General features: G+C 42.5%; 1 protein-coding gene across 6 annotated transcripts in view; it reads right to left on the bottom strand.

Moving 5' to 3' along the window:
• Positions 1-2822: 2822 nt before the first annotated feature.
• Positions 2823-26923, bottom strand: part of eps8.S (epidermal growth factor receptor pathway substrate 8 S homeolog) — a 53440-nt gene continuing 29339 nt past the window's right edge. For all 6 annotated transcript variants that reach the window (XM_018254716.2, XM_018254712.2, XM_018254714.2 and 3 more), the window contains 15 exons: positions 23009-23091; positions 22649-22785; positions 22038-22111; positions 21503-21623; positions 21328-21416; positions 21134-21208; positions 20632-20780; positions 18795-18978; positions 18572-18606; positions 9107-9218; positions 8323-8466; positions 6253-6487; positions 4481-4661; positions 4260-4389; positions 2823-3506 (listed from right to left, as the gene is read on the bottom strand). In XM_018254716.2, the coding sequence (XP_018110205.1) occupies positions 3393-3506; positions 4260-4389; positions 4481-4661; positions 6253-6487; positions 8323-8466; positions 9107-9218; positions 18572-18606; positions 18795-18978; positions 20632-20780; positions 21134-21208; positions 21328-21416; positions 21503-21623; positions 22038-22111; positions 22649-22785; positions 23009-23091 (1863 nt within the window). In that variant the 3' untranslated portion in view covers positions 2823-3392. The remainder of the gene's footprint in view (positions 3507-4259; positions 4390-4480; positions 4662-6252; positions 6488-8322; positions 8467-9106; positions 9219-18571; positions 18607-18794; positions 18979-20631; positions 20781-21133; positions 21209-21327; positions 21417-21502; positions 21624-22037; positions 22112-22648; positions 22786-23008; positions 23092-26923) is intronic.

The following is a 26923-nucleotide window of genomic DNA, read 5'->3' on the forward strand; positions in this document are numbered from 1 at the left end:
GGTAAATTTGTAATACCCTTAAAAAGACCCCTCGGCCTGCCCCCAATCCCCTGTAAACTTATGTCCTCCTCCTTGAAATCTTCTGTGCCGTGACCACGCCCCTTTTATGTCATGCCCGCCCCTTTTTACATCATCCCGCCCCTTTTTTGTTCCCTCCCCCCACCAGCCGTAAGAAAATTAGGAAAAGGTGGCAACCCTGGTGGTAGTACTACTACAAGTCGGGCTATGGTTCTGTTGGTTAGTAGTGCTGCTATAATGTGTGACTGGGAAGTAGCTGTACATGTTCAGAAGTAGCAATACTAACAGGCTGCCTCTTTCCATTGCAGGGTTAATCTGTGATGTCACCATTACATTCCAGCTGCAGAGAAAGTGAGAAAGCAGTTTAGACACATAAAAATTCTTCCCCTTCCAGCTCCATCTTCTGTTCCTCAGCAGGAGAGGAGGAGATTCAGGGCCCGCCTCCCCAGTTTCTATTTCCTGCCTAGCTTACATTGGCTGATGAATTCAAATAAAAAAGAGGGAATGGCACTGATTGGAGGAGGTGTGGTTAGTGAGCTAAAGCCCGCCCTGCCTCCCTTACAGCTTACTGGCCCTGTTAATGGTGTTTGGTTAATAGTTAATGGTTAATAGTTTAGTAAATCAGCACCTTGTGTTTGTTTTCTTAAAAAAAGTTGAAGAGAGATTTAGGGTTTCTGCAGATTTAACTTTGCTTCAGATAAGGTAATTCAGCAATGAAAGCCAAGTTGCTTTAGCTCCAGATTAATAATGATTAAGGAGCAATTGGTTGTGGTAATATTGTATACAAATAACTAGCAGGTGGTTGGTAGGAGTTGAGCTGAAAGGGTTAAGCACCCACTAGCAGTGACTTGAGTGTAGACAATGAATCAAACTCTGAAGTCACACAGAACACAACTAGTCCTGATAAATCTGCAACAAAACATCAGTAATGGTAATGGAGAATTCGAGAGAAACAAAATTTGCTGCTCAAAAATAAAAGTTCGAAGAGGAAAGAAACAATTGGCAGAACAGTATCAGTAACAGCAGCAACCCTTACTATCAGAGGGGGGTCAGCTGGTTGATAAAAACAAAATAAAAGTGCAGATTCTGAACTCATATTTTTCATCTGTCTACACAAATCAGGAACCAATAAGTGAAAGTTTCCTTCTTAATAGTCCCAATTCTAGTAATACAACTAATGATGCGTGGTTCACACATGATGAAATTCAAAAGAGACTAGAACATGTTAAGATAAACAAAGGTCCAGGGCCAGATGGTATTCATCCCAGGGTACTTAGCGAGTTTAGCTCTGTGATTGCCAAACCTCTTTACTTAATTTTTCAGGATTCATTGAGATCTGGCATAGTGCCGAGAGACTGGCGAATTGCAAATGGTGTGCCTCCATTCAAAAAAGGATCCCGTTCTCAGCCTCAAAACTATAGGCCAGTTAGTCTGACGTCAGTGGTAGGAAAGCTTTTCGAAGGCTTAATAAAGCATAAGATACTGGACTTCATAGCAAATCATAATACTATGAGTTTGTGCCAGCATGGTTTTATGCGTAATAGATCTTGCCAGACTAACTTAATTTCTTTTTATAAGAAGGTACGTAGAGACCTCGATTCTGGGATGGCAGTGGATGTGATTTACTTAGACTTTGCTAAAGCATTTGATACAGTGCCACACAGAAGGTTACTGGTTAAATTAAGGAATGTTGGCCTGGAACATAGTATTTGTACCTGGATAGAGAACTGGCTAAAAGATAGACCACTCTTTCATCCACTTAAAGAAATGCCCTGGTCCAGTAGATTCGTAACTGGCTGAGATCACTCCATGGTGTTTAGTTTATGGACCTGTGAAAAAACTTCACATGTAAATAAAATGATGACCAGTCTATTGAGCAGATATTATTTACTGTATATTGTAAATTAGCTATTAGTTGCTGGGGCAATTCATCTAGGTACAAGGTTTTCTGCAGGGTACACAGAGACAAAGATCAAGGTAAATGTTGCTGTTGAGCGAATTGCTCCTTGTCACAGTCTCCCAATAGGACAGTCACGTGACATGGAAGAAGCAGGAATATAAGCCATCATGGTATGGAATAGCAATATCGCAACCTTGCTCCACAAGTATAACTAAACAAATTGCATGTCTTACAACAACAAAAATTATCAACATACCCGGTTACATTCCTACAGACAAAGACTGGGTAATAATTAACAGAGTGGGCAAGATTAACAGATACTGGTGTTAACTGGTGCCACGGATGAATTTCTGGGAGGCAAGGAGGCAGCTATGGACTTAATTTTTATATCAGGGACTGCGGGCTTCAAGTAACATTACTGGGCTTGCTCTAAGAGCTTCTCATATAGTCTATTCTTTCTTGCCTGGCTTTCCATACCGAGTCGTTCATTTGACTCATCAGACTTGGTGGAATTACACCTTAGGTGGTGGCCAAAACAAAAGCTGAGCCAACCCGACTGAGCAATTGTATTTGAGAATATGTCCTGGAACTGGGCCTGCCCTTCTCCACAATCATCCATAATTCTCCATAATTCACATGGCTTCAGTTTGCTCCACTAGGCCTGAAATCCCAATTGTTGGCTCATGAGAATATTAGGAGGAACATATAGTAGAAATAGATTGTTGTGCTGGTTGTGGTACAGAGTGGCGGAATCAGAAAGCTGCACAACAGCCAGGCTCTTACAAAGTCCATCAGACACACAAATGCACAAGGTTAAAGAAGGCAGTGAAGAAGAGAAACTGAGAGAAAACCTCTGGACATGTTCTGTGCAGCTATTTGTTGAAAAATAACCCACTACTAATTATTTACATATATGATTTAAATTTTATTCATAGAAACAAGCAGATAGTGGCTGGTCCTGGTACAAAGCACTGTTACACGGGACAGTGTATGGAAAATACTGATAATGTTCCTATTTACACACAACATGCTGACATGTCACTATAGGGGCACTCTGGCTCTGCTAGAGGAAAAGTGCAAATACAGAGCAGATAATTGTGCTGAACATCCGACCCCCAAAGTGTCTGTACAAGGGTCCCCTCCGTAGCAGCGTTTTGCCACCCAAAGATCACATCCTTAAATAAATTGGCATCAGTTCCACAATGGATTTAAATAACATCTGGCAAATAATACAAACAGTATAAAGCAGAATAAAGTCATTCTAGAAAAGTCTTATCAAACAGTCCCTTTAAATAAGCAATAAAGCAGTCTCAGCATCACTCAAACTGGATAGGCCAACAGCACTAGATCTCAGGGGCCCTTCAGACCCACTGACAAATTCAGGTAGAATGCTATATCTTGCTCTCGGATCACCCCTCTGCGAGGCTTCTAAATCCAAGCACCAGAGCAACATCTCAGAGAATTAGCACTGGAGTCAGTGACTGTTCCCTTCATCAAATGATTCCACTCCGGAGTCACTAGCAGCCATGTTTACCCGTTCCTGCCGTTTCTTCATGATCTCATGCAGCTCTGAACCTCCACTTTGTTCCTAGAGGATATACATGGATGGCAGTTAGAAGCGATGCATCCAGTAACCGGAAAACCCTAAATGCACTGTACCCCTTGATTGCTGCTAAGTTCGACTGCCACTTAAAATCCCCCTATATTAGAAGAATAATGTGGGTACAATTGCAGGGTCTCCCCAAAGTATTACTTACTAAATAGGATGATTATTCCTGTTTATAATCAGGATACATGGAAAGTGAAAGATACATTTCATGCGACTATCACCATTCAGGAATAACGTTGAATCTATTGCACTGTATGGAGATACTGGTTCCAGGGAATCCTCAACCCAAGCATCATACAGAACAATGTGGAAACTGGTACTCACAGAACTGTGCAGAAAATTGTATATTAATCAGCTATTTATTAAATACATGCAGCTATTTAAGGAGCATGCCCTTTCATGATATGCTTAGAAATAACATAATATATTCTAAGGTAAAGCAGAGCCAGATTTTGCACAAGGCTTCATGGGCCCCATTAGTGCTGTAGGGCTCCACAAACACACACAGATACAAAAACAGGACATGTTTGGCCTGTCACTGGCTATAGAATTTTGTGACACTTGTACTTCTAGGTGTCTCTCAAATAGGAAGGTAAGCTGGCCTTAAGTAAACCTGTAGCCAATCTTGCTAGAGCATACTGTAGCCAATCAGAGCTGTGGGAAGTGCACAAGGCAGTGACTGGATTGCTCCCCCCTCTCCCCCAACACCAGAATTTTCAGCCCCAGATTTACCTCTATAGCAGCCTTCTGCACTGTAACTTGGTTATACACCCTGGGACCTTCTGGACACACAGTCTTCAGTTCATCTTTAGTGAGAGAGAAAATCTGGGCTCCTGTGAGCACCCCAAGGCTGTCAACAGTTCTACAATTGGCAAGAGCAAGTTGAGTTACCATGGAGATGTGGAAGGAGATAAAATAACTGAAAGGATAAAAAGAGCTGCATAAATACATACACTGAATTAAAGCCCTTGGCCTGTAACCAGAATTTCACATCCTCTGGCGTTGAATTGTAAGAAATATTGATGGCTGAAGTGGTTTGCCGTGGCACAGTAAATTTCTTCTGTGCCGCACTACGTCCAATGGTGAGTCTGTGAATTAGTTCATCCTGCACTTCCTCCATCTGAGATTTCCTGCCTAGACAGAAAGAAAGTAGCCAGTCTGTGACTCAAGCAGTGGGTGGAGCTAGAATACTGATGCCAGATTACAAATGGAGGGGCTGGTAGACTGTGATTCAAGCAGTGGGTGGAACTCGAACACAATATTTCTGTGGGTGGGTTTAATAAGACTCAGCACAGAGGTTTTAATACCAAGTGAAAATATTGCAGTATAAAATTACTACAGAACTCATATTCCCCAATTTGACATTAATATTGGGTTACTAGCACCGTTACTAGGCAGGTAGGTGTATATAGAACCGTTTCCTAACAGGTACTGATACTGGTATTCACTCTGGTTACTAGCACCCAGTACTAGACAGGTAAGTGTATATAGTACTGTTTGCTTGTTGGTATTTACTCTAGTTACTAGCACAAAGTACTAGACAGGTAGGTGTATATAGAATTGTTTGCTTACAGATATTAATGCTGGTAGTTTCTCTGGATATTAGCACCCGGTACTAGGCAGGTAAGTGTATACAGTACGGTTTGCTTACAGGAATGTGCTGGTATTCACTCTGGTTACTAGCTTCCAGTTCTAGGAAGGTAGGTATATATATATATATATATATATATATATATATATATATATATATATATATATATATATATATATATATATATATATATATATATATATATATATATATATATGCAGTCCCACAGTACCAGCACTCAGACAGATGTTGCCAGTGGTGCACGATCAATAAATCGTATATAGTCTTATGAAGGATCAGCACACACTGTTCTGTAGTGAAGTGATAGTGTTTATTTTCAAACAAAACACATTTTTATCTGACGTTTCGGTGCCACCTGGGGACCTTTTTCAAGGATATTGTAGTGTAACAAGCCATGGTTTAAATACCCACCGCCTGAGTGAATTCTGGCGCCAACATGACGTCATACAGTGAGTACAAAGTGAAAAAAAAGTATTTTTGTCCTTTTTAGTTCATTAGAGAACTTGGTGCAATAATTTGATTCACCACCGGGTGTCAGTGTCTGCACTTCCCATGCCCTATAGTATGAGAGAAATCTTAGCAACAATTGTGTCCATAAAAAGGTTACATAGCAACAAAAATGTTACTTTGACCTTTTTTTTGCTATGTAACATTTTTGTTGCTATGTAACCTTTTTATGGACACAATTGTTGCTAAGATTTCTCTTTTTTTTTCACTTTGTACTCACTGTATGACGTCATGTTGGCGCCAGAATTCACTCAGGGGGTGGGTATTTAAACCATGGCTTGATTCACTACAATATCCTTGAAAAAGGTCCCCAGGTGGGACCGAAACGTCGGATAAAAATGTGTTTTGTTTGAAAATAAACACTATTACTTCACTACAGAACAGTGTGTGCTGATCCTTCATAAGACTATATATATATATATATATATATATATATATATATATATATATATATATATATATATATATATATATATATATATATATATATATATATATATATATATGGGTAAGTGCAGGTAGGTTGATAAACTCATAAACTCAGATTTCTCATTAAGACTGTTGCTGGACAGTGATACATGATATTGTACAGTGAATAAGCCTTACGATCAGCTGGAAGCTGCTGGAAGCCATGTTGCTCTCGGACACTTCCTCCTCCTCCGCTATCACTGGACACGCTACTGTGTCGACTGATTGGTCCGGCAGTAAAGAGCTTGGCCACGGGCAGTGATGGCGGCTGAGAAATGACTAGTGGTGAAAAGGTTGGTGCTGGGTTTGGTGGTGGAGAAGGAGCAGCTGGAATTAAACCTGCTTGGTTTTGTATAAAGTCGGACTTCTGTTTCTAAACAAATACAGAACATTTAATTAGATGTTTAATTAGACATGACATACAAAAATCACAATATCACAATCTGTGCAGCGTCCTGGCGAGCTCCTCCTCCTCGCAGAGAGAGACACACCATCCAATCAACTCACATTCCAAGGAAAAATCCCTAAATGTAACAAATCTGTAGGTGTCCCAAAATGTACTGATGTAAGGAAGCAGAACAGTAAGTGTTTGCAATGTTCTCCTCTAAATGTACCACAAACACACACCAGTGATATATAAACACATGTATTGCATTTACACCTGATCCTTAAAGGGGAACTCCACAAAAACATAAGCTTTATGAAAAGTAAACATAATTTCAATCAATTATTATTAATCTAATTAAAAAATATGCAGACTTTTCATGATTTTTAATGGTTTGGAACAGTTCTCTAACCCTAGCCCCACTTCTCTCCTGCTGATCTGTCTGACTACTTTGTTGAGCTGGCTGACTACTGTTTCTTTGTATCAACACCCAGCTGTCCTCCAAACCCCACAATTCCCTGCACACATGATTTCAATAAGGAACAGCACATCCCAGTGCAATGCATTGTGGGTAATGTAGTTTCTGCATGCTGTGGAGCAGTTGCTACAATTTGTAACATCAGGGTTTTAGTCCCTCCTTCCCTGCCAGGATTTCAAATGATGCAGAAAGAGAAGAACTGTTAAACAGCTGGATTTCAGCATAGAAATGGCATTTATTCATACTTTTTGAAGACAGGTAACAGGAAGACAGAATGGGTATATTAGGGGTTTCTGTGTTATGTGGGCCTCTTTATCAAATTTTGGTTTGGAAGCCGGAGTTCCCCTTTAAGGGTACATGAAGCTGAGTGCAGGAGGGAAGATGAAGACATTACCTCAGACAGTTCTCCCAGTAATCGCTGTCGGCCAGGAAGAGAGAGAGAGTCACATATGATACAACCGGAGAGCTGCCACTCTGCACACAGGGACATGTAACCAGAGGACCATGCACCCCATTATACAGGTAGGGAACCCCAACAAGAGCTGCCACACTGCCCTCGCCAGTGCACACACACCCTGTGCCTCCATGAGAGCCAAAGTCCTGAAGCACTCCAAGAAATTGCCAAACCCTCTAGCATGTACTGAGCCTCATCCATCTGAGAAATCTAAAGCCCCAATAATCCCCAAAAAGGGAGGGACAAAAGATGCAGCCTCAGGCCCATAAAGACTCTGTGGGGATGTACAACAGAGGCAGGTCTGGGAAGGGACACACAACACTGCAGCACTAGATAATTATCTACTGAATGCACACATGGAATTCTGGGAAACACATGCACACACAGCAGTGTCATGTTCCCATACAGATATACATAGGTGGCTTTGAGGAAAGCACAAAGAATAAAATTGGGGGCAGAGTGAAGGTAGAAGGGGGTGATTAAAGGGAGCACTCAGGGAACAGGTACCTGGAAGATCTCAAACTCCTCCTTTGGCATCAAAAGCTACAGACACAATTCAGCACTTAGCAATATGATTGGGAGCAGGAGAGGTGGAACACACTAACATACAGGAGAGAAATATGATGGGGGCCCCCATTACACTGGAGGAAAGGCAAAAGGTAATGCACAGTATATTGGGGTGATATATGTAGTATCTGCAGATAAGGATCTGGTTAAAGGAAACGTGACTGCAAAGCACCTGCTCTGAAACTATATATATTTTTTTATTATGGTCAACAGTGCTAGGCCTGATCTAGGGGGGAGACATTTGCTTTGGGTGCACTCATAAAGGGGAAGTGGGGGATTGCAGTTGTTGAAACGGAGGGGGCGCAGGGAGGGAGTGGTTGATACCTGGATTGTGTGAGTGTACACAGCTTCCTTTGGCTTTGCAGTGGGATCCTGAGGCGTCATTGCCACCAAAATATTGTTTGGCACAAAGCCAACTGCCCCACTTGTGTTCCGAACTTTCCACCACTGCTTCTTATCATCGATCACCTGGGAGAAGTTGCACAAGAGTCACTCATTTGCAATTGCAATGTTTTTTGTTTGTTTTTTTTATACAGGATTTTGGGATATTACTCAAGTAAAAGGACCAATGACAACAGGAGGATGGAACAAATTCCCTTTGGGATTTCTGGCTCTGCCCATAAGGACTGATAATTAGCTGTTATGCTTATAATCACGTACCCATCACTCAATAAGAATCTGCATTGAAGAAATGCCCATTATCACCCTGACTGGATGATAAGAGACGAAGTCTGATGAAATGTGACCACCTGGAATTATAGAAATAATTCACATTGCCTAGTGCCCCCTATTCACAACTATAAGACCATCTGCCCTTCTTCATAGCTTTCCAACAGCTCTACTGGTGCTTCAGAAAAACAAATCTGTTGTGACTGAAGACAGATTTATTTTTCATTTTCAGTAAATAAAGAGATAGAACTAAAAATAACAAGAAACTGCAGTGCAACAAAGGACAGAAAGGTACTGCTATGAAAAACAATTGCATGTAACTTTAATGAATGTATGTGGAAAGGTACTTGCAACTAAATATTCTACATTTTGGGCAATGTTCCCTTTTGATAGCACTTGTAAGGAAAAAAAAACAAAGCACACAATAATCACACATTACCTCCATGACATCATCTTTGAGGACAGAGAGTTCATTAGGGTTGCGAGCTACAAAATCATACTTGCACATGGCATATTTCTGGGGCTCTCCTTGGCCCCGTTCCTCAAAATTCCTACAATGAAAGAAAAGGTTTAACTAAGCAAATAGTCTGTGAATGATCAGAGCTGCTCATTACATAGTGTGCATGTTTATGGCAACAACCAGAATAAAGACAAGCAAGCACTATCCAGAGCACTACACGTTTCTACCAATTTATCATTCCCAATCAGTCCTATCCCAGACTCCACAATATGGACAAACCAACAGAGCCAATCATCTCCCAGACTCACCAGCAAGAGTCACTCACTCTTCATTCCATTATCAGTCGTATCCCAGACTCCACAACATAGACAAACCAATAGAGCTGATCGTCTCCCAGACTCACCAGCAAGAGAGCAAGTCACTCATCATTCCCAATCATTCCCCTCCCACACTCCACAACATGGACAAAACAACAGGAGCCACCTATTAATTCCAACATCTAGTCTTGGCTCTTTCAACATTACAGAACATTTTGTAACCTTATGAAAATAACTCCTCAACACAAAAGTTAAAATTTTAGATGGGCGCATGAATACAAAGCAGAATATGTCTATGACAGTCCAGCCCAATAAATTGTTCAAGCCCCAGCGTCAGGAGTCCCATTATTTACTCAGCAAAATAATGCTTAGTTCCCTCTCTCTCTCTGACCTTTTATAAGTGTCCTCACTCCCCAATTGAAGTAGCCAAGCATCTCACTCCCCATAGAGCAGGGTCTCTTTCTGCCCTATACAGCAGTGTGTATCTCTTTGCCCCATATGACATAGAACCCTCTCTCCTTCTTCACAATTCAGTTGAGAGCCCTCTTGTTCCTGCTCCAATTGTCCCCACTCTCTCATTCTGCCCCATACAACGGAGTTTCCTCACTCTGCCCTCTACTCACAGAGGGGTCTTCTCTATCTTTGCTCCACATACAGTACCCATGTGCTCTCTGCCTGAAACTACAGGGTGTTCTTTCCCCAAGAGAAACCATATGGTGCCCCTCTCTCTGCCCCAGAGTCTGGCTGTCCCTCCCAGGCACAAGGGTAATGTCTTCCTGCAGCTGAATGGAGAGCCCTGCCTCTATCAATGACCAGGGAACATCTTGTATATATGAGAGTGTAACTTAATCATCTGTAAATAAGCCAAAGGGAAACCAGAATGTTATGAAATATCTTTATTGACAAAAAATAGGCATTTTATAATTTATGTGTATGTATATATATATTTATTTATCAAAGACAATAATTATGTACGTTTATATTAAATTATTTTAGGGTTAGATTTCTGTAAAATTCATGCAATTGTTTTTTAATAGGAAAACTTATTTCTTTAGAAAACTTTTGGCAAATTATAGTCAGTTCCCTCCTTCTCATAAAACAAATTCATTTGGTATTATGAAGTCCTTTATATATACTATGGATAATTATAGGGCACGGAGTAAATAAGCAGGAACAAGGGGCACTGTACTACGGATATAATAGGCCACACTAGATGACACCTTTTTATGCTACCCTCTCATGCCCAAAGTGTCAGGGCCATTGCAGTGTTTGTTGCCCATTGGAGATAAGCCCTGCCCACAGAGGCAAGCTTGGCTGTCAGAAGGTTATTTTTTTTAACTGTAATGAAATGCACAGTCTAGAGGTTATGTTACGTTACATTAGCAATCCAAAGCTGACTAATGTCAGTGATAATAGATCTGCTTTAATCACTTACATAATGCAATGCCAAATTGTCTAAGAAATCTTTAGATGCCCCACACAAGGATCTGACTGTTAGGCCTTTGTCTCAACATTGCATAAAGTCACAAGCCCTTGAGTGATTTGCCAGCCAGGTGGCAGCTGCATTTAATAAGCCACATTTAACTATCGTGCTATGGTGCCCACAGATTGGCATTTAATAAGACGTTTACTAAAAGACAAGAGTGTTATAAGAAGCAGGGAAGGGCTGGAATCTCACAATAGGGTTATAGGATTTGAATCTAATTGAAAGCTTTGAAATCTCTTTGGTGCCACTGGGCCCATATGGAGCAGCGGAATGATCAGTCATGCAGAATGAAAGTGCTGCATGCAGTGGGGCAGGAGACATAGAGAGGACTTGTTTCCATTTAGAAAAGATTTGGCACAAAAAAATAAATACATATTGGGACAGGTCCCTGAAATGCTGCTTTGTCTTCTTTAGATGAAAACGTGCATTTAATGCACAAATTCCACCGAAACCAAAGTTAGCGCTTAAAGCTATACACATTCCTGTGATGGAAACAGAAGTAAAGTGATCAGGAACATCTCCAAGCAGCAATTCTAGCAAATAGCTTCTAATGCTCAGTGGGATTCCCTCAATGTATACATGTAGAGTCAATGAAAGCCATGTAGAGCCATGAAGAACCATGTACAGTCATGAAGAACCATGTACAGTCATGAAGAACCATGTACAGTCATGTAGAACCATGTACAGTCATGTAGAACTATGTACAGTCATGTAGAACTATGTACAGTCATGTAAAGCCACAAAGCCATGCCAGTTCTTCCCAGAACCCTCTGCTCCCATACTGTGGAGAAGTGTCGCATAAGCAGGAGAATCCAGTAAAATTCGATGAAAGGAGATTTAATAATCAGCATAGAAAAAGATTCTTCACTACTACTCAAGACAATCAATATCCTTAGCACTTGGTAGCAAGTGATTCATGAAAGGTGGAGGAATGGAGATTGTCCAAACACTGGAGCCAATAGTGAATTATACACTTATATAGTACAAATAATGGAAATATGATTTCTCTTTCATCATAGGGGGACACAGGGACCATGGGTTAAGCTCCACCCTTCATGAGGTAGGACACGTACTACTAAATTTGTGGGCGTGCCTATCTGGCTTAACTCCACACTCTGACCTTATACAATCAACTTTTTAAGTGACCTGCTACCAGGAGGATGGACTCCAGCAGATGTCTCAGTCACTTCCCTCCCGACTCTCTTCACAGTGATGACTTTTTTAGCACTGGGCAGTCCTCCCTTCCCTCAGCGCATCTGCGCTTAGTTTCTAAGAAGAGAGAGCGGAATAAGGGGAGACTTTGCGCACGCTGGAGTGGAACGCATAGCACTTCTGCGTTCCGGCGGCCATCTTGAGCGCCTTTTCTTCTCCTAGCTGCGCACCGGACAGCTCACAGCACCGCTCCAGCGCACACGGAAATGGAGATAGGAGCCCTGACTAGAGATAAGAGCCTCCTGTGGCCGGCACCCCTCACTCTCTCCTTCTACACTCAAGCACATGGCAGAAGGTAGACCAGCGGGGTTATTTACTAGGGCAAGGGGAGGGCTGCCAGAACAGTGCAGGCTACCTATTTTGCCTGCACTTCATGCCAAATTAAGCTGCCCAGAGGGCAGGGGGAGCCACTTTGCAGGTCTTGTTCAGAGGGGCAGGGGTTACTACCCACTTCAGCTGTTACCACACGTCCAGCAGCAACACTAACTGAGGACTCTGCTATGGAAGGTACTTCCCAGGAACAAGGGCCCAGTACTGCTTCTGACATACCAGCTCCATTGTGGACCATTCAACTAACACAGTCACTAGCTTCTCTGCAGGGACTTCCCTCCATTGCTGACAATCTAGGAAGGGTGTTGGCCAAACTAGAACACAAAACAAGCGGCAAACGCAAACTCCCCACAGACACAGGCTCCCCACACCCTATCTGAGGAATCATCAGCTGAACAGGCCTCTTCTCACTCAGAGGGAGAGTTACCACCGTCTGACATTTCATCAGGTGAAGAGGAGGAAAATTTAGAGGAACGCAGAGATACTCAGCATGATGTGGAGGGTATTATTAAAGGACAAGGAAAGGCAAAAAAATAAAATCCAATTTCTAATTTCTTTAATGAAAAAGAAACCTATCTCCAATATACTTTAATTAAAAAATGTGTACTGTTTTTATAAGAAACCTGACTGTATGCAGTGAAATTCTCCCTTCATTTACTGCTGTGGATAGGAATTGTCAGATGGTCCCTAACTTCTGAGCAGGGAAACAATCATACTTATGAACAGCAGGGGGAGCCCCGCCTTACTTAACAGCCATGCAGAATTCAAGCAGCTATGTTTATGATGATACCTAAGCAGCCTAGACCCCACTGAGCATGTGCAGGGTCAGGCAAAGATGCTTAACAAAGTTACAAGATGACAGCCCCCTGTGGCCAACTTTGAAAGCATAAATCATTTGTTTGATTAGGCTTTGTGGTGCAGTATGTTCATGTTTAGTATACAAAATACAGCATTTCTAGCCTTATTCTATTTTAGACTTTCCTTGTCCTTTAAGGGTGTTCTGGAAGTGTTAAATATCTCTCAAACACCTAAATCACAGGAGGCTTATTCAAAAGAAAGCCTAAGTCCGAAACCTGTTTTCCATTTCACAAACATCTCTTTAGCATAATTCAGGAGGAGTGGAGTTCACCAGAACGAAAATTTGAAGCGACCAGGAAATTTTCCAAATCCTATCCTTTTCCGAAGGAATTGGTCGATAAATGGACAAATCCCCAAGACTGGCCAAGTCCACTACTTTGCCGGTTACAGATGCGGCGGCCTTCAAAGATCTGTCCAATAGAAGAATGGAGGGATTTCTAAGGTCAATTTACTCTTCATCTGGATCAGCCTTACGTCCATGATGGGCATCGGCCTGGGTGGCCAGAGCTATACAAGCTTGCTCCGAATCCCTTATCAAAGACATCCAAGAGGGAGTTCCTAGAACCGACCTCTTACCATCAGCACAAGCGATAGCGGAAGCATCGGCCTATCAATGCGACTCCGCATTAGACACATCACAGATTACAGCTCGTACTTCAGCTCTTTCCATTGCAGCACGCAGAACACTGTGGCTAAAAAAATTGGTCTGCAGACCTTAGTTCGAAGAAGTCCTTGACATCACTCCCCTTCAAGGGACAACGCCTATTCGGGGAGGAACTTAAAAAGATTATTTCCCAGGCTACCGGAGGAAAAAGCACATTTTTCCCACAAGCCAAGAGCAGAGCTACTACATGCGCCAGATGCGGAAAATTTTTCCGTGGAAGAAGCAACTCACCACATCGCTCACACTTTCGAGCCAAAACAAATGACAAGGATCAATCACACTGGAAGTCCAACCAACCAAACAACAAACCTAATACAGACAAGTCTTCGTCGGCCCACCCCCTCCGGAGTCGGGGGGAGCGTATTGGGGGCAGTTTGCTTCGATTCCGGGAGGTGTGGATCAACCATTGATTAGATGCGTGGGTAAAAGAGATCATATCCGAAGGATACCACCTGGACTTTTTAGCCAAGCCCCCCAAAAGATTCATCATGTCCAGAGTACCCTCAGACCCCAACAAGGCAAGTGCCTTCTTAGAATGCATCACCAGCATGGAACAAGCCGGGGTGATTATTCCAGTACCATACTCGGAGAGATTCTCCGGGTTTATTCTAACATTTTCATAGTGCCAAAGAAAAACGGATCATTCAGACCCGTTCTGGATCTCAAGCGACTAAACAAGTTTATCAGGTCCGTCCGAATATAAATGGAGACCTTGAGATCAGTGATTCGGGGGATGGAGCAAGAACAACTGATGAGGTCTATCGATATCAAGGATGCATACTTCCATGTACCAATCTGGCCCCCGCAACACCATTTCCTTTGGTTCGCATTCACGAACTGCCACTACCAGTTTGTGGCACTACCGTTTGGACTCTCATCAGCCCCCAGAGTGTTCACAAAACTAATGGCAGTATCAGCGGCAGCCTTACGTCTGCAAGGAATTTCAGTCACACCCTATCTGGACGATCTACTTCTGAAAGCCAGATCAGAGGAAAAGGCCAGGGAGGTTTGAGAACTGACAGTCAAGCTTCTACAGAGCTTCAGATGGACCATAAACTGGTTATAATCCAATCTGCAACCCAGTCACCAAATTACATTTTTGGGTCTCGAATTCAACACAATGGCTCAAATGGTGCACCTCCCCATAGACAAGCAAGCCAAGATCAGGTTGGTCTACTTCTCCGCGAAGTTCTGGGACTGATGGTTTCAGCCATAGAAGCCATTCCGTTTGCTCAAATTCACTTATGACCTCTGCAAGCGAACATTCTAACCTCGTGGAAAGGAAGAGCTCTGACTCGCAAACTCAATCTGTCCCAATCAACAAGAGTAGCACTCCAGTGGTGGCTACGACCGAACAATCTCGCCAACGGGAAATCCTGGGCAACACCGAATTGGACATCGATATCCACGGACTCCAGCCTGAAGGGCGCAACATGGGACAACCAAGGACAGTGGTCTCCAGGGGAGACCAAACTTCCTATAAACATTCTTGAGTTATGAGCGGTAAGACTGGCCCTAGTCGAACGGACAGAACTTCTGCAAACAAAACCAGTTTGAGTGCAGAGTGACAATGCCACCGCAGTGGCATACATAAACCGCCAGGGAGGTACTCGCAGCAAGGCTGCACTGACGGAAGCACAACAAATTCTCAGTTGGGTGGAAATCAACGGAGTGAAGTTGTCTGCCATCCACATTCCGGGAGTGTTAAATACAAAAGCAAATTATCTGAGGAGAAATCACCTGGATCCAGGAGAATGGGAACTTCATCGAGACGCGTTCTCAGAACTAGTAAATCAATGGGGACTGCCACAGATTGATCTAATGGCATCCAGAGACAACACAAAGGTTCCTCGATTCTTCGCTCGCTACCGAGAAATGTTGGCGGAAGGGGTGGATGCCATGACGCAGCACTGGCAATTCAGTCTAGCTTACATATTTCCACCACTCCCCATGTTACCACGAGTACACAAAAAGATCAGACAATCCAACATCACAGTAATAGTGGTGGCCCCATACTGTCCTCGGAGAACCTGGTTTTACGACTTTCAGGAAATGTCAATAGCACAACCGATACGTCTTCATTACAGACCGGATCTTCTGTTGCAAGGACCCATTGCACATTCTGTTCGCTTTGACAGGATGGATGTTGAAATGGCCATCTGGCGGAAACAAGGCTTAGCAGAAGAAGTTATCCCTACAATGCTAAAGGCTCGCAAACCTACATCCTTGAAGTCATACCACCGAGTCTGGCAATCCTACCGAAATTGGTGTGAAGAATCCAATCTAACCTTCCTTGAACTCAACATTCCAAGAGTTCCATCATTCCTGCAGCGGGGCCTTCGGTTGGGACTAAAGCTCAGTTCTCTAAAGGTACAAGTGTCAGCTCTGTTGGTCCTTTTTCAGTCCAGATTAGCCCTAGATGACACAGTTCGTACATTTCTACAGGGAGTGGCACATGTGGTACCTCCATACCACCCTCCAATACCAGGCTGGGATTTAAATGTTGTACTCGAAGCTCTACTGGATCCACCGTTTGAACCATTGGGTTCTGTTTCAGACACATGGCACACTTGGAAAAGTGTTTCTCGTGGCAATAGCATCGACTAGAAGGGTGTCTGAACCTTCTTTCCTGATATTCCACAAGGATAAGGCAGTCCTATGCACGGTCCCTTCCTTCCCAAGATGGTGTCATCTTTTCACATAAACCAAGAGATTGTAGTCCCTTCCCTCTGTCCGGATCCGAAGAATGACAAGTAACAACGGCTACACAACATAGATGTGGTTAGAGCATTACGATGGTACCTTGAAAGGTCCAACTCCTTTTGACGATCTCAATCACTGTTCGTGATACCAAGTGGTCCCGCTGGGGTCAGGCTGCATCAAAAGCCACCATCGCAAGATGGATCAGGGAGCCCATCCGTCAGGTTTATCTATCCAAAGGAAAGACCCCTACTGAAGGTGTTCGAGCTCATTCTACGAGAGCAGTGGGCGCTTCTTGGGCGTGGCTCAACTCTGCTTCAATGGACCAGATCTGCAGAGCAGCTACCTGGTCCTCCGTGCACACCTTTACAAACCCCTATAGAGTTGATACGTTTTCTTCATCTGAAGCATCAATTGGGCGCAAGGTGCTTCATTCAGTACTGAAGTAATGGTCAATTCTTCATTCAATCCCTCCCGACTGTTCTGGGGCTGCTTTGATAAGTCCCCACGGTCCCTGTGTCCCCCTATGATGACAGAGAAAACAACATTTTTTTTATACTAACTGTTAAAATTGTTTCTCTGTGATCAATAGGGGGACACTGGGTTCCCGCCCTGAAGTTAATATGGACCATTGGTCGTTACAGGATAATCCCCTAATTTAACTTCTACATGTTATGGTTACTACTTATATTTTTCTCCTGTTAGAGCACTCTTTGTGACAAAGTGATTGTATAAGGTCAGAGTGTGGGGTTAAGCCAGCTAGGCACGACCACAAATTTAGTAGTAAGTGTCCTACCTCCTGGAGGGTGGAGCTTAACCCATGGTCCCTGTGTCCCCCTGTTGATCACAGAGGAACAATTTTAACGGTGATGCATCCTGAGGAAAGTACCCTCCCTTCAAAGGTTGCTAAACAGAGGTATTTAAAGCACTGGTTTAGGAAGGCAATCTATAGACAAATTAAGGGTCCAATATTTTGGATTCGGCCGATTTGGACAAATACAGAACCAAATCCGAATTTGCATTTTTTACTTCCTTGTTTTGCAACAAAAAGTTACTTGATTTCCCTCCTGCCCCTAATTTGCATATGCAAATTAGGATTTGGTTCGGCCAGGCAGAAGGATTCGGCCGAATTAGAATCCTGCAGAAAAAGGCAGAATCCCGAACCGAATCCTGGATTAGGTGCATCCCTAGTGCCCATTTGCTGCCTTGCAAGAGGGACATTATTATACACTAGAATTTCAGGTGACCCAGCAGGTATAGGGGGGTCAGTGTGGCAATTTTTGGAAGAACTGTTCTCTCGGTGTGTTTGCATGTGTGTTTATGTGCATGTAATTGTGTATGTGTATGATGGGAATGATTACACATTATCTGCACCGTACTGGGCAACATGCTGATTCCATATCACTATATAATAACTTTGCAAGGATTTGGGGGCTAAAGAAGGAAAAGCTCCCACAAGGCTGAACTAGGACTTGCCAATCAGGGACTTCTCTGCCTCTGGCTCATCTTGCAGATGATAAGGAAAGGCTGAAACTGATGCCTCTGACTGTCACTCACTCGCAGCATAAATCAGGGTACCAGGGGCCCATGTGCACTGCCAGTCTAACAGCTCAGAAATGGTGTCGGTAAGGAGACCAACAGGTTACCTTCTGCCCTCAAGACTCCTTACTGGGGTCACCAGTGCCCTTGGGTTTCCACAATTAGAAAATAAGAGAAAAGCCTCCAAATAGGTTTCTGGTTTAGTGACCAATTCTCCACAGTTTTACCAATTTTATTCCCTTTAGTGTCAGCTTCTTCATGACTCTGCCTACTGTGCCCTTCCTACATCAGTATCTGACTCCCCCTGTGCCCCCAAGGCTGCCTGTTACTGTACTTACCCCTCTGACGATGGATAACGGGACACATTGGAATACTGAAAGTAACACAAAGTACAAATATTAGTCACACTCCTAAAAACAAGGCACAGACCCACACGGCACTCACAAAATAGACTTGTACTCAAACATGGCACAGACACACATACGGCACATACAGTGTACACACATGCGGCACACAAACACACATGTGGCACACACATGCAGGATGGTGTAATGCTCTCACCACAATTGGCACACTGTTGAAATCTTGTTTCTGCTGAAACTCTGTAACGTTTGCCACAGACTCAGCCAGAAGAGATAGTTCCTGTTCCTTTGGCACCCCAGCACAGTTCAGAAGAGGGGGCTCCCAGCCATTCCTGAAGCGCGGAATATATGGGGGAATAAACTGCTCTTTTTGCCATTCTGCTCTGTAGGAAAAATTACAATCATTGCACCAAATTCTGTCCAGCACATGAATTCCCATGAAAGATATACTTACCCAGGAATAGATATGTGTGTATGTCTTCTCCTTATCAGTATCCTAACTTAACATGGCAGTCTGGGAAAATATCTAAAATAAATTGGCACTTGAAATCTCTGTGCTTAGTACAGGGGAATACCTATCCTGCCATAGTTTTATGGTATCTCTCTGTACAGACTATGAGCAAACTTAGGGACTGTTCCTGCTGAATTGTGCTTAGTACAGGGAATACCTATCCTGCCATATTTTTATGGTATCTCTCTGTACAGACTATGAGCAAACTTAGGGACTGTTCCTGCTGAATTGTGCTTAGTACAGGGAATACCTATGCTGCCATAGTTTTATGGGATCTCTCTGTACAGACTATGAGCAAACTTAGGGACTGTTCCTGCTGAATTGTGCTTAGTACAGGGGATACCTATGCTGCCATAGTTTTATGGGATCTCTCTGTACAGACTATGAACAAACTTAGGGACTGTTCCTGCTGAATTGTGCTTAGTACAGGGGATACCTATGTACCATAGTTTTATGGGATCTCTCTGTACAGACAATGAGCAAACTTAGGGACTGTTCCTGCTGAATTGTGCTTGGTACAGGGAATACCTATGCTGCCATAGTTTTATGGGATCTCTCTGTACAGACTATGAGCAAACATAGGGACTGTTCCTACTGAATTGTGCTTAGTACAGGGGATACCTATGCTGCCATAGTTTTATGGGATCTCTCTGTACAGACTATGAGCAAACATAGGGACTGTTCCTACTGAATTGTGCTTAGTACAGGGAATACCTATGCTGCCATAGTTTTATGGGATCTCTCTGTACAGACTATGAGCAAACTTAGGGACTGTTCCTGCTGAATTGTGCTTAGTACAGGGAATACCTATGCTGCCAAAGTTTTATGGGATCTCTCTGTACAGACTATGAGCAAACTTAGGGGACTGTTCCTGCTGAATTGTGCTTAGTACAGGGAATACCTATGCTGCCATAGTTTTATGGGATCTCTCTGTACAGACTATGAGCAAACTTAAGCTGGCCATAGACGCAAATATCAGACCGCGTGTAGAGAGTCCAGACATTTTTCGTCCTACGGAGACCGGTCGTTTGGTCGATCGGCCAGGTAAAAGGATTTCTGTCAGCTGCCAATTATTTCTCTGCATGTATTGCTGATTAGACGATTTTCAGTGGGAGACTGTCACCTGCTTTGTCGGACATAACTTTTGTATGATTGCTGTCAGGGGCAGAACATCGGCTGATCTGTTCTTTTACTACTTTATGTGATCGGAATGGTCGGGAGATAGGGAAGTCCGATAGTTTGAGGATTCAAACAATTGGATCTCTGCATGTATGGCCAGCTTTAGGGTCTGTTCCTGCTGAATTGTGCTTAATACAGGGGAATAGCTACAGTATGCTGCTACAATTTTATGGTATCTCTCTGTACAGACTATGAGCAAACTTAGGGTCTGTTCCTGCTAAATTGTGCTTAGTAAATAACAAGGAGCAGGAAAATATCAAATTGCAAATAATAGGGAGTGTACAAAAGCCATTCCCAGTGATGGCATTACACATGAGGGAAAGGGTCATTTCAAGCAGAGGGTTACCTGGATTTGTTCCATGCATCACCTAACGACGTCCAGAGTTGTTTCTCCTCTTTATTAAGGATGAAGTTGAGGAAATCTAGTGCGTCCTTTATGATAAGGGGGCTTAATACTGTCTGTGCAAGATCAGGGCCCCCTGTGGCCTCTACCATCTAAATATTGCGCAGAAAGGAAAGGCAATGGCAGGCATTAATACATAAAGCAAGGGGAGGTAGATGTTTCTTACACACATGGAGAAGCCACACATATGTAAGTAGGAAATACAAATTAAAATATTTAACTATAAATGGCAGGGGAAAGCCCATGGTGAGGGGCAAAAGTGACATGAGCATGGTATTGATCAGAGGTGAATTGGTTTTTTAGTGCAAGGTAACTGCCAGCTGGTACACACTTTACACCATAAACCCTCATATATTTCATTATTTGCAGTCTCTTGGGAAAGATAAACTGGCACGCAGAATAAATGAGACACTGGCAAGAGAAGTGGCTGTGGTTGGGCACTTACCATGTGGAGTGGAGTGAAGAGAAAATGGACTAGTTCTGAGGCGCTAGGGTTCTGAATGTGGGACTTTAGTTTTGCCTGATAAACAAACAAATGATTTTAAAGTATTTTCTGTAAAGACTGGGGAAAAGGTGACCTGGTTAGTTACAATCAATCTAGTGGCAGCTGATGGATCCCGCTGCCCAGACCTAACGCACCAGAAGGTTGATCCCGTGCTTGAACTTCTGAAAGCAGTCAACAAACTCCTCTTGTGGTGGTGGTCTTGCCCGCAGGGTGAGGACCCCCTCTTTAAAAGAAAAAGGATGGAAAATGTGTAAAGAAATGGAACAAGTGAATGGAAAATACGAGATTTGTATCAAGAGACACCCTTACCCCCCGGCCCTTTCTTCTTTTTCCCTTTCTTCCGTTTGGAAAGCTCAGAAAATGCTTCCGCCGCCTTCTGGAGCTTCATGATGAAGAACTCCACATCATCTAAAATGTGATTTAGTATTTGCTGCAAGAGAATTTGAAAAAAAAAAATACCCATAACCAACTTGGTAAACACAAAAGCTGGTGTTCGTAGACAGAAGCTTAAAGGGAAAGTAATCCTACACACACACTAATCAATTGGAATGAATTCTACAGAAACTTACAGGTGTTCCCCGCTCTTTCCTCTATATATATATACATATACATACATACATACATACATACATACATACATAGGGGTAGTGGGGCTTTGCTTTATTATAATCAAAGACCCTTTCCAAGAGTGACATGGATCATGGGGTCACAATGTTCCCCCCCCCCCAGGTGAAGCAAAACATGAGCACAAGTTCCATGCGAATGTTGACGAAATAATGGATGAAAATGAAAGAAAATAAAGAGCAGAGCCAAGAACTCTGGAATCACAAGGTTCAAGACTTACAACATCTCTGTCGATTCGGGCTCCGAGCATCTCTGCTGTTGCTTCATGGTCCAAATTATGCCGGGACAGGTCATCTGTAGTAAAAGAAAATGTCAGAGAAGTAGGCTTGGCTTCCTGTGATACTTAACCTTAACATTCTGTTTCTATGATCTGTGCTTTTACCATAGCAACCAGGCAGGGTTCTAAACAACATGGTGGAGGATGAACAGAAAGAGAAGTCATCAGAAATCCACTCAACCATGTCAGTTAGTTCCAGGACACTGCCCACACCTGCAAGCCCTGCCTACTTCTTGGCCTTCAAAATGGATCATCATGGCTTTATTGGGTACCTTATGAACACCCCCAGCCCCCTGATGGCAGACCTGAGATAATTGATTAAATATAATAAACAAAATCTTTCATTGCAATGAATTTGCTAATTGTTCCCTTTGGAGAGAAGCCGAATAGAATCAAATTTAGGCCCAAGTTGAGAGGTACATAGCATATTAAGGAGACTGCGGGAATCCTGGCAAATAACTGCAATGGCTTGCCTTGCTGTGTTTAGAATACAGCTTGTTACCGGATGATAGTTAACCCCTTACATACAACAACATTGCCATGGCAACACTTACAGTCTCCATAGTCAGATGCCCATGAGGACCAGGCAGCCACCCGACTGCGCACATCCACTTGTGTAACAGATCCAGGAGGAGTGGGTGCTGGTGCCCCAGGGTGTGGGGGGATTTTTTCATCATTTCGTGCAACTGCCCTAAAGTGAAAGACAAGGTTAGCAATTTGCTAAAAGTGCTCATAGAAACCCAAAGCACTAAGACTGAAACTATTTCTCCCCCACCCATAAAATTCTCAACTACTGCCCCAGGGACCCCTCAGTTCTATATTGCATATGTAAAAATGGTCAAATGCCTCTTGTGTAACTGTATAAACAAATGTTCCACTCCACCCCCAATCATTCTGTGGGGTAATTGTGTAACCTGAGGGCATCCGGCCGCTTCTTCTGCTTTCCTCCTTTGCTGTCACTTATTGCGCTGTCAATGTCTCGTTGTACCATGGACGCCTATGAAAAAGTGCAGATGGCATAATGAATGACTGATCACTAGGACCCTCAGGATACAACCACATCCATCAAATCTCCCCAAAAAAGTGCTGTAGCAAATGATAATAATGATGGTGCTCTTTTAGATCAGTGACTTAAATTAGGAACAGAAACTGCAGCAAAGCAGCACAATTTCTTTATAGTGCTCCTACTTACATTTGCCTCCTCTGCTCGGGAGAATTTAATTTGGAACCATTGTGAAAACAAACAGAAAACTTTACATTGAGATTGTAACAATTTGCCCCTTGTGAGCAGTTTGGAGAAGTCATTACCAATCTAAGTGGAGAGAGAGTTTGTTATAATTATGTCCTTACTGTGAAATTAAGGTAATAATCTCTCATTAATTCCACACCCCATACCACCAAGGGCCTTGTGCCTTTATATGGTCACAGAACAACCCCTTCAGTGAAATCTAATATCCTTATCATTTACTGTAGGGGTACATTATGCCTTATAATACATGCATTATACAGAGTTTTTCCCCATTCTTGCCTGATATAGGATTTTAGCTGCACAACAGTTCCAAATATCCTTTGTCTTTTTCCTTTCTTATTGTGCCAAATGCTTTCAATGGGTGACATGTCTGTGGTGTAGGCAGGGGGCCAGTTTAGAACCTAGACGGGCAAACATTGTTGCTGAAATAAGCTTGTCTTTCCCTGAAAGAGACTGGGTGATCTAGATGGCACCATTTGTTGCTCCAAAAACTGTATATTTGGTGCAGCATTAATGATGTTCCAGCAACCCATCCCATGTGCACCCCCATACCATCACAGATGTGCAAGCTCCCCATGCCATGTGTATTATTCACCCTAATACCCCATACATTTCTGTTGCCAGGTTTGAACTGTGAGTGAATAAAGTTGGATGGTCCTTCTCTTTAGCCCAAAGGATTTGGCATTTGTTACAAAGGTTCCAATTTTGATTGGTCAGACCATAAAGCTGGCCATAGACGCAGAGATCCGATCGTACCAATCGAGGATTCGTACGATATTCGGACCGTGTGTGGAGAGTCCCGACATTCTTCGTCTGGCGGAGATCGGTCGTTTTTTCGATCGGACCGGTTAGAAAATTTCTGTTGGCTGCGGGTAATATCTCTGCATGTATTGCCGATCGTACGATTTTCAGAGGGAGACTGTCACTGGCTTTAACTATCGTACGATTGCGGTCAGGGGCAGAACATCGGCTGATCTGTTCTTACAACTTTATATTTGATCTGAATGGTAAGACTTTGATCTGTATGGTTAGTGGCAGGTCGGGAGATGGGGAAGTCCGATCGTACATTGATTCGTACGATCGGATCTCTGCGTCTATGGCCAGCTTAAGACAGTTTCCCACTTTGCTTCAGTCCATGTTAAATGAGCTTGGCCCCAGAGAAGACGTCTGTGTTTGTGTAAATGTTTATACATGGGTTCTTCTGTGCATGGTTGAGTAACTTGCATTTGTTGGTGAGGTGCCCAGTTGTGTTCCCAGATAATGGATTTGGGGAGTATTCCAGAGGCCATGCATGGATTTCCACTACAGAATCAGATCTTTTATAAATGCAGCACCTCCTGCGGCTCCAAAGGTACTGGCATCCAATACTGTCTTCTTGTCCAGATTCTTGAAATCTTTTAATGGCATTTTGTACTGTAGAAGATGCATTCCCCAAATTCTTTGCAATCTTACAATATTAGCCCACACAATATTAGCATCACAGAGTGGGGTACCGCTCCCCAGAGACCCTTTGGTTCCGCTCTTTCTATAGCAAACATGTTCCTGTTGACATTAGGTGATTTGCTTCACTGGGTGTTTTTTTTTGAGAATTACACAACATTTCAAGCTAATTTTATTGCTGGCATCAAATTCAAACAGGTTTCTGGATAAATGATCCCATACCTGTAGTTGTACATTTATGGCAAAGTGACACTGCTTTGCAAGAAGACATGCATGGAGATCCCTTCATGGTACCCAAGGCTTCTTGAAGACTTCTTTAAGCATCTAGTCAATGTATGGGACTTTACATTAAAGGAACAGTAACACCAAAAAGTAAAAGCATTTTAAATGAATAACATTCAGCCATTCCAACAGGAAAAATGGAGAAAAGGCACAGGTTACATAGCACATACGGTAACAGATAAGCCCTGTCCAATACAATGATGTTATCTGCTATGTAACCTGTGTTTTTTCTCTTTTTTTCCAGCTCGAATGGTTGCCCCCATGGCTACACAGCAGCTTGTTTATATAAACTATAGTAGTACTTATCTGTTATAGGTAAGGCAAGTTGCTGGTTTCAGCATGTCATTCCAAAATATATATTACTGTAGATTCCAAGGAGCCTGTGTCACACTCCCCAAAGTAATCAGAATAATGTATATAGTAGGAATAAACAGCATCAAGGCAGTATTTTCAAACTGCAAGTGTTTCATTTATTAGCAGTGTCAACGCTACATGTTTCAGGTACAACCCTTTTTCAAAACACTTGAAAACGGTTGTACCCGAAACATGTAGCGTTGACACTGCTAATAAATGAAACATTTGCAGTTTGAAAATACTGCCTTGATGCTGTTTTTCCTACTATATACATTATTCTGATTACTTATCTGTTATCTACTGTGTATCCTGTGCTTGAATGGCTGCCCCCATGACTACACAGCAGCTTGTTTATATAAACTATAGAAGTCTTTCTGAAGCAAACACACCAGTTTTACCAATACAAATTTAAACACTTTCAGTTTTTGGTATTACTGTTCTTTTAAATTAACAGCATTTTATTTACAAAAAGCCAGCCACATTTGGTATTCTTAATATATATTCTTCAAAATATATATTAATCAGTTCAGATCAGAAAGTTCTCAATTACAGAACCAAATGGTTGGAGAATGAGATCACAGACTTAAATACACAGAAGGAATCAAACAAAATATAATCAGCAATCTACCTTTTTAACTACAAAAGAATGATCTGATTTCACTTCAGCCAATGCCTCTCTTTCACCTTTCGTCAAATAAAAATAGAAAGTTTCAGTTTACCCCTTTTACTCCAAAGCCACTAAATCACAGGCAGACTTCGAGCTCACTTTTCCCAGATCTCTGTTTTGTATTAGGGTTACCATGGATAGAGGTTCAACCCAAGAACCATACCATTATCAGGTAGATTTCTAATGCACTAAATTTCCTGGGACAAAATGATAAGCTTTATGATAACAAAGCACTTGACTAGTCCAAACTCTGTTAGTCAAAACATATGCCTCACATACCTCGTCCTCTTACAATTAGATGGAGTTGAAGAAGAAACTGGAAAAATACATCAGACACCACTTTTCCACAACTGATGATGCTTTATGCCTACTCCTACTCCTGGTAGGTTTGTGCTGTCAGTTACCCTCAGATATTTGTTGTCCCAGGGATGTTCGATATTTGCATGTCCATTTTTCATGTGTTTTTGAACAACAGCTACCAAGACTGGAGTTAGGGTTACACTCAAAAAGGTTTTAAGTTCCTCAGCTCCATAATCACTTAAAAAATAGGATGAGGAGCCAGTTGTACCAACTCTACATTACAGAAACAATATAGCTCGGTCGTGAACCATGTTAACCTCAAACCAGTCTGACACAAAACAAAGATTCTTCATACTCACACCCGTCTCTAAATTTCTTGGCCTTTGAAGCTAAAATTGCCACCTCAATTTTCAGAAGCTTGCATTTAATCTCAGAATATAGTCCATTAAAATGTTTCTGGTTACGAAACATGGAAATATTCTCTCTTCTATCCCAGGTTCCTTTTCAGCACATTTAGCAAAGCCCCTTTACCTTCAA

This window comes from Xenopus laevis, chromosome 3S (assembly GCF_017654675.1).
Source record: "Xenopus laevis strain J_2021 chromosome 3S, Xenopus_laevis_v10.1, whole genome shotgun sequence".
NCBI lineage: Eukaryota > Metazoa > Chordata > Amphibia > Anura > Pipidae > Xenopus > Xenopus laevis.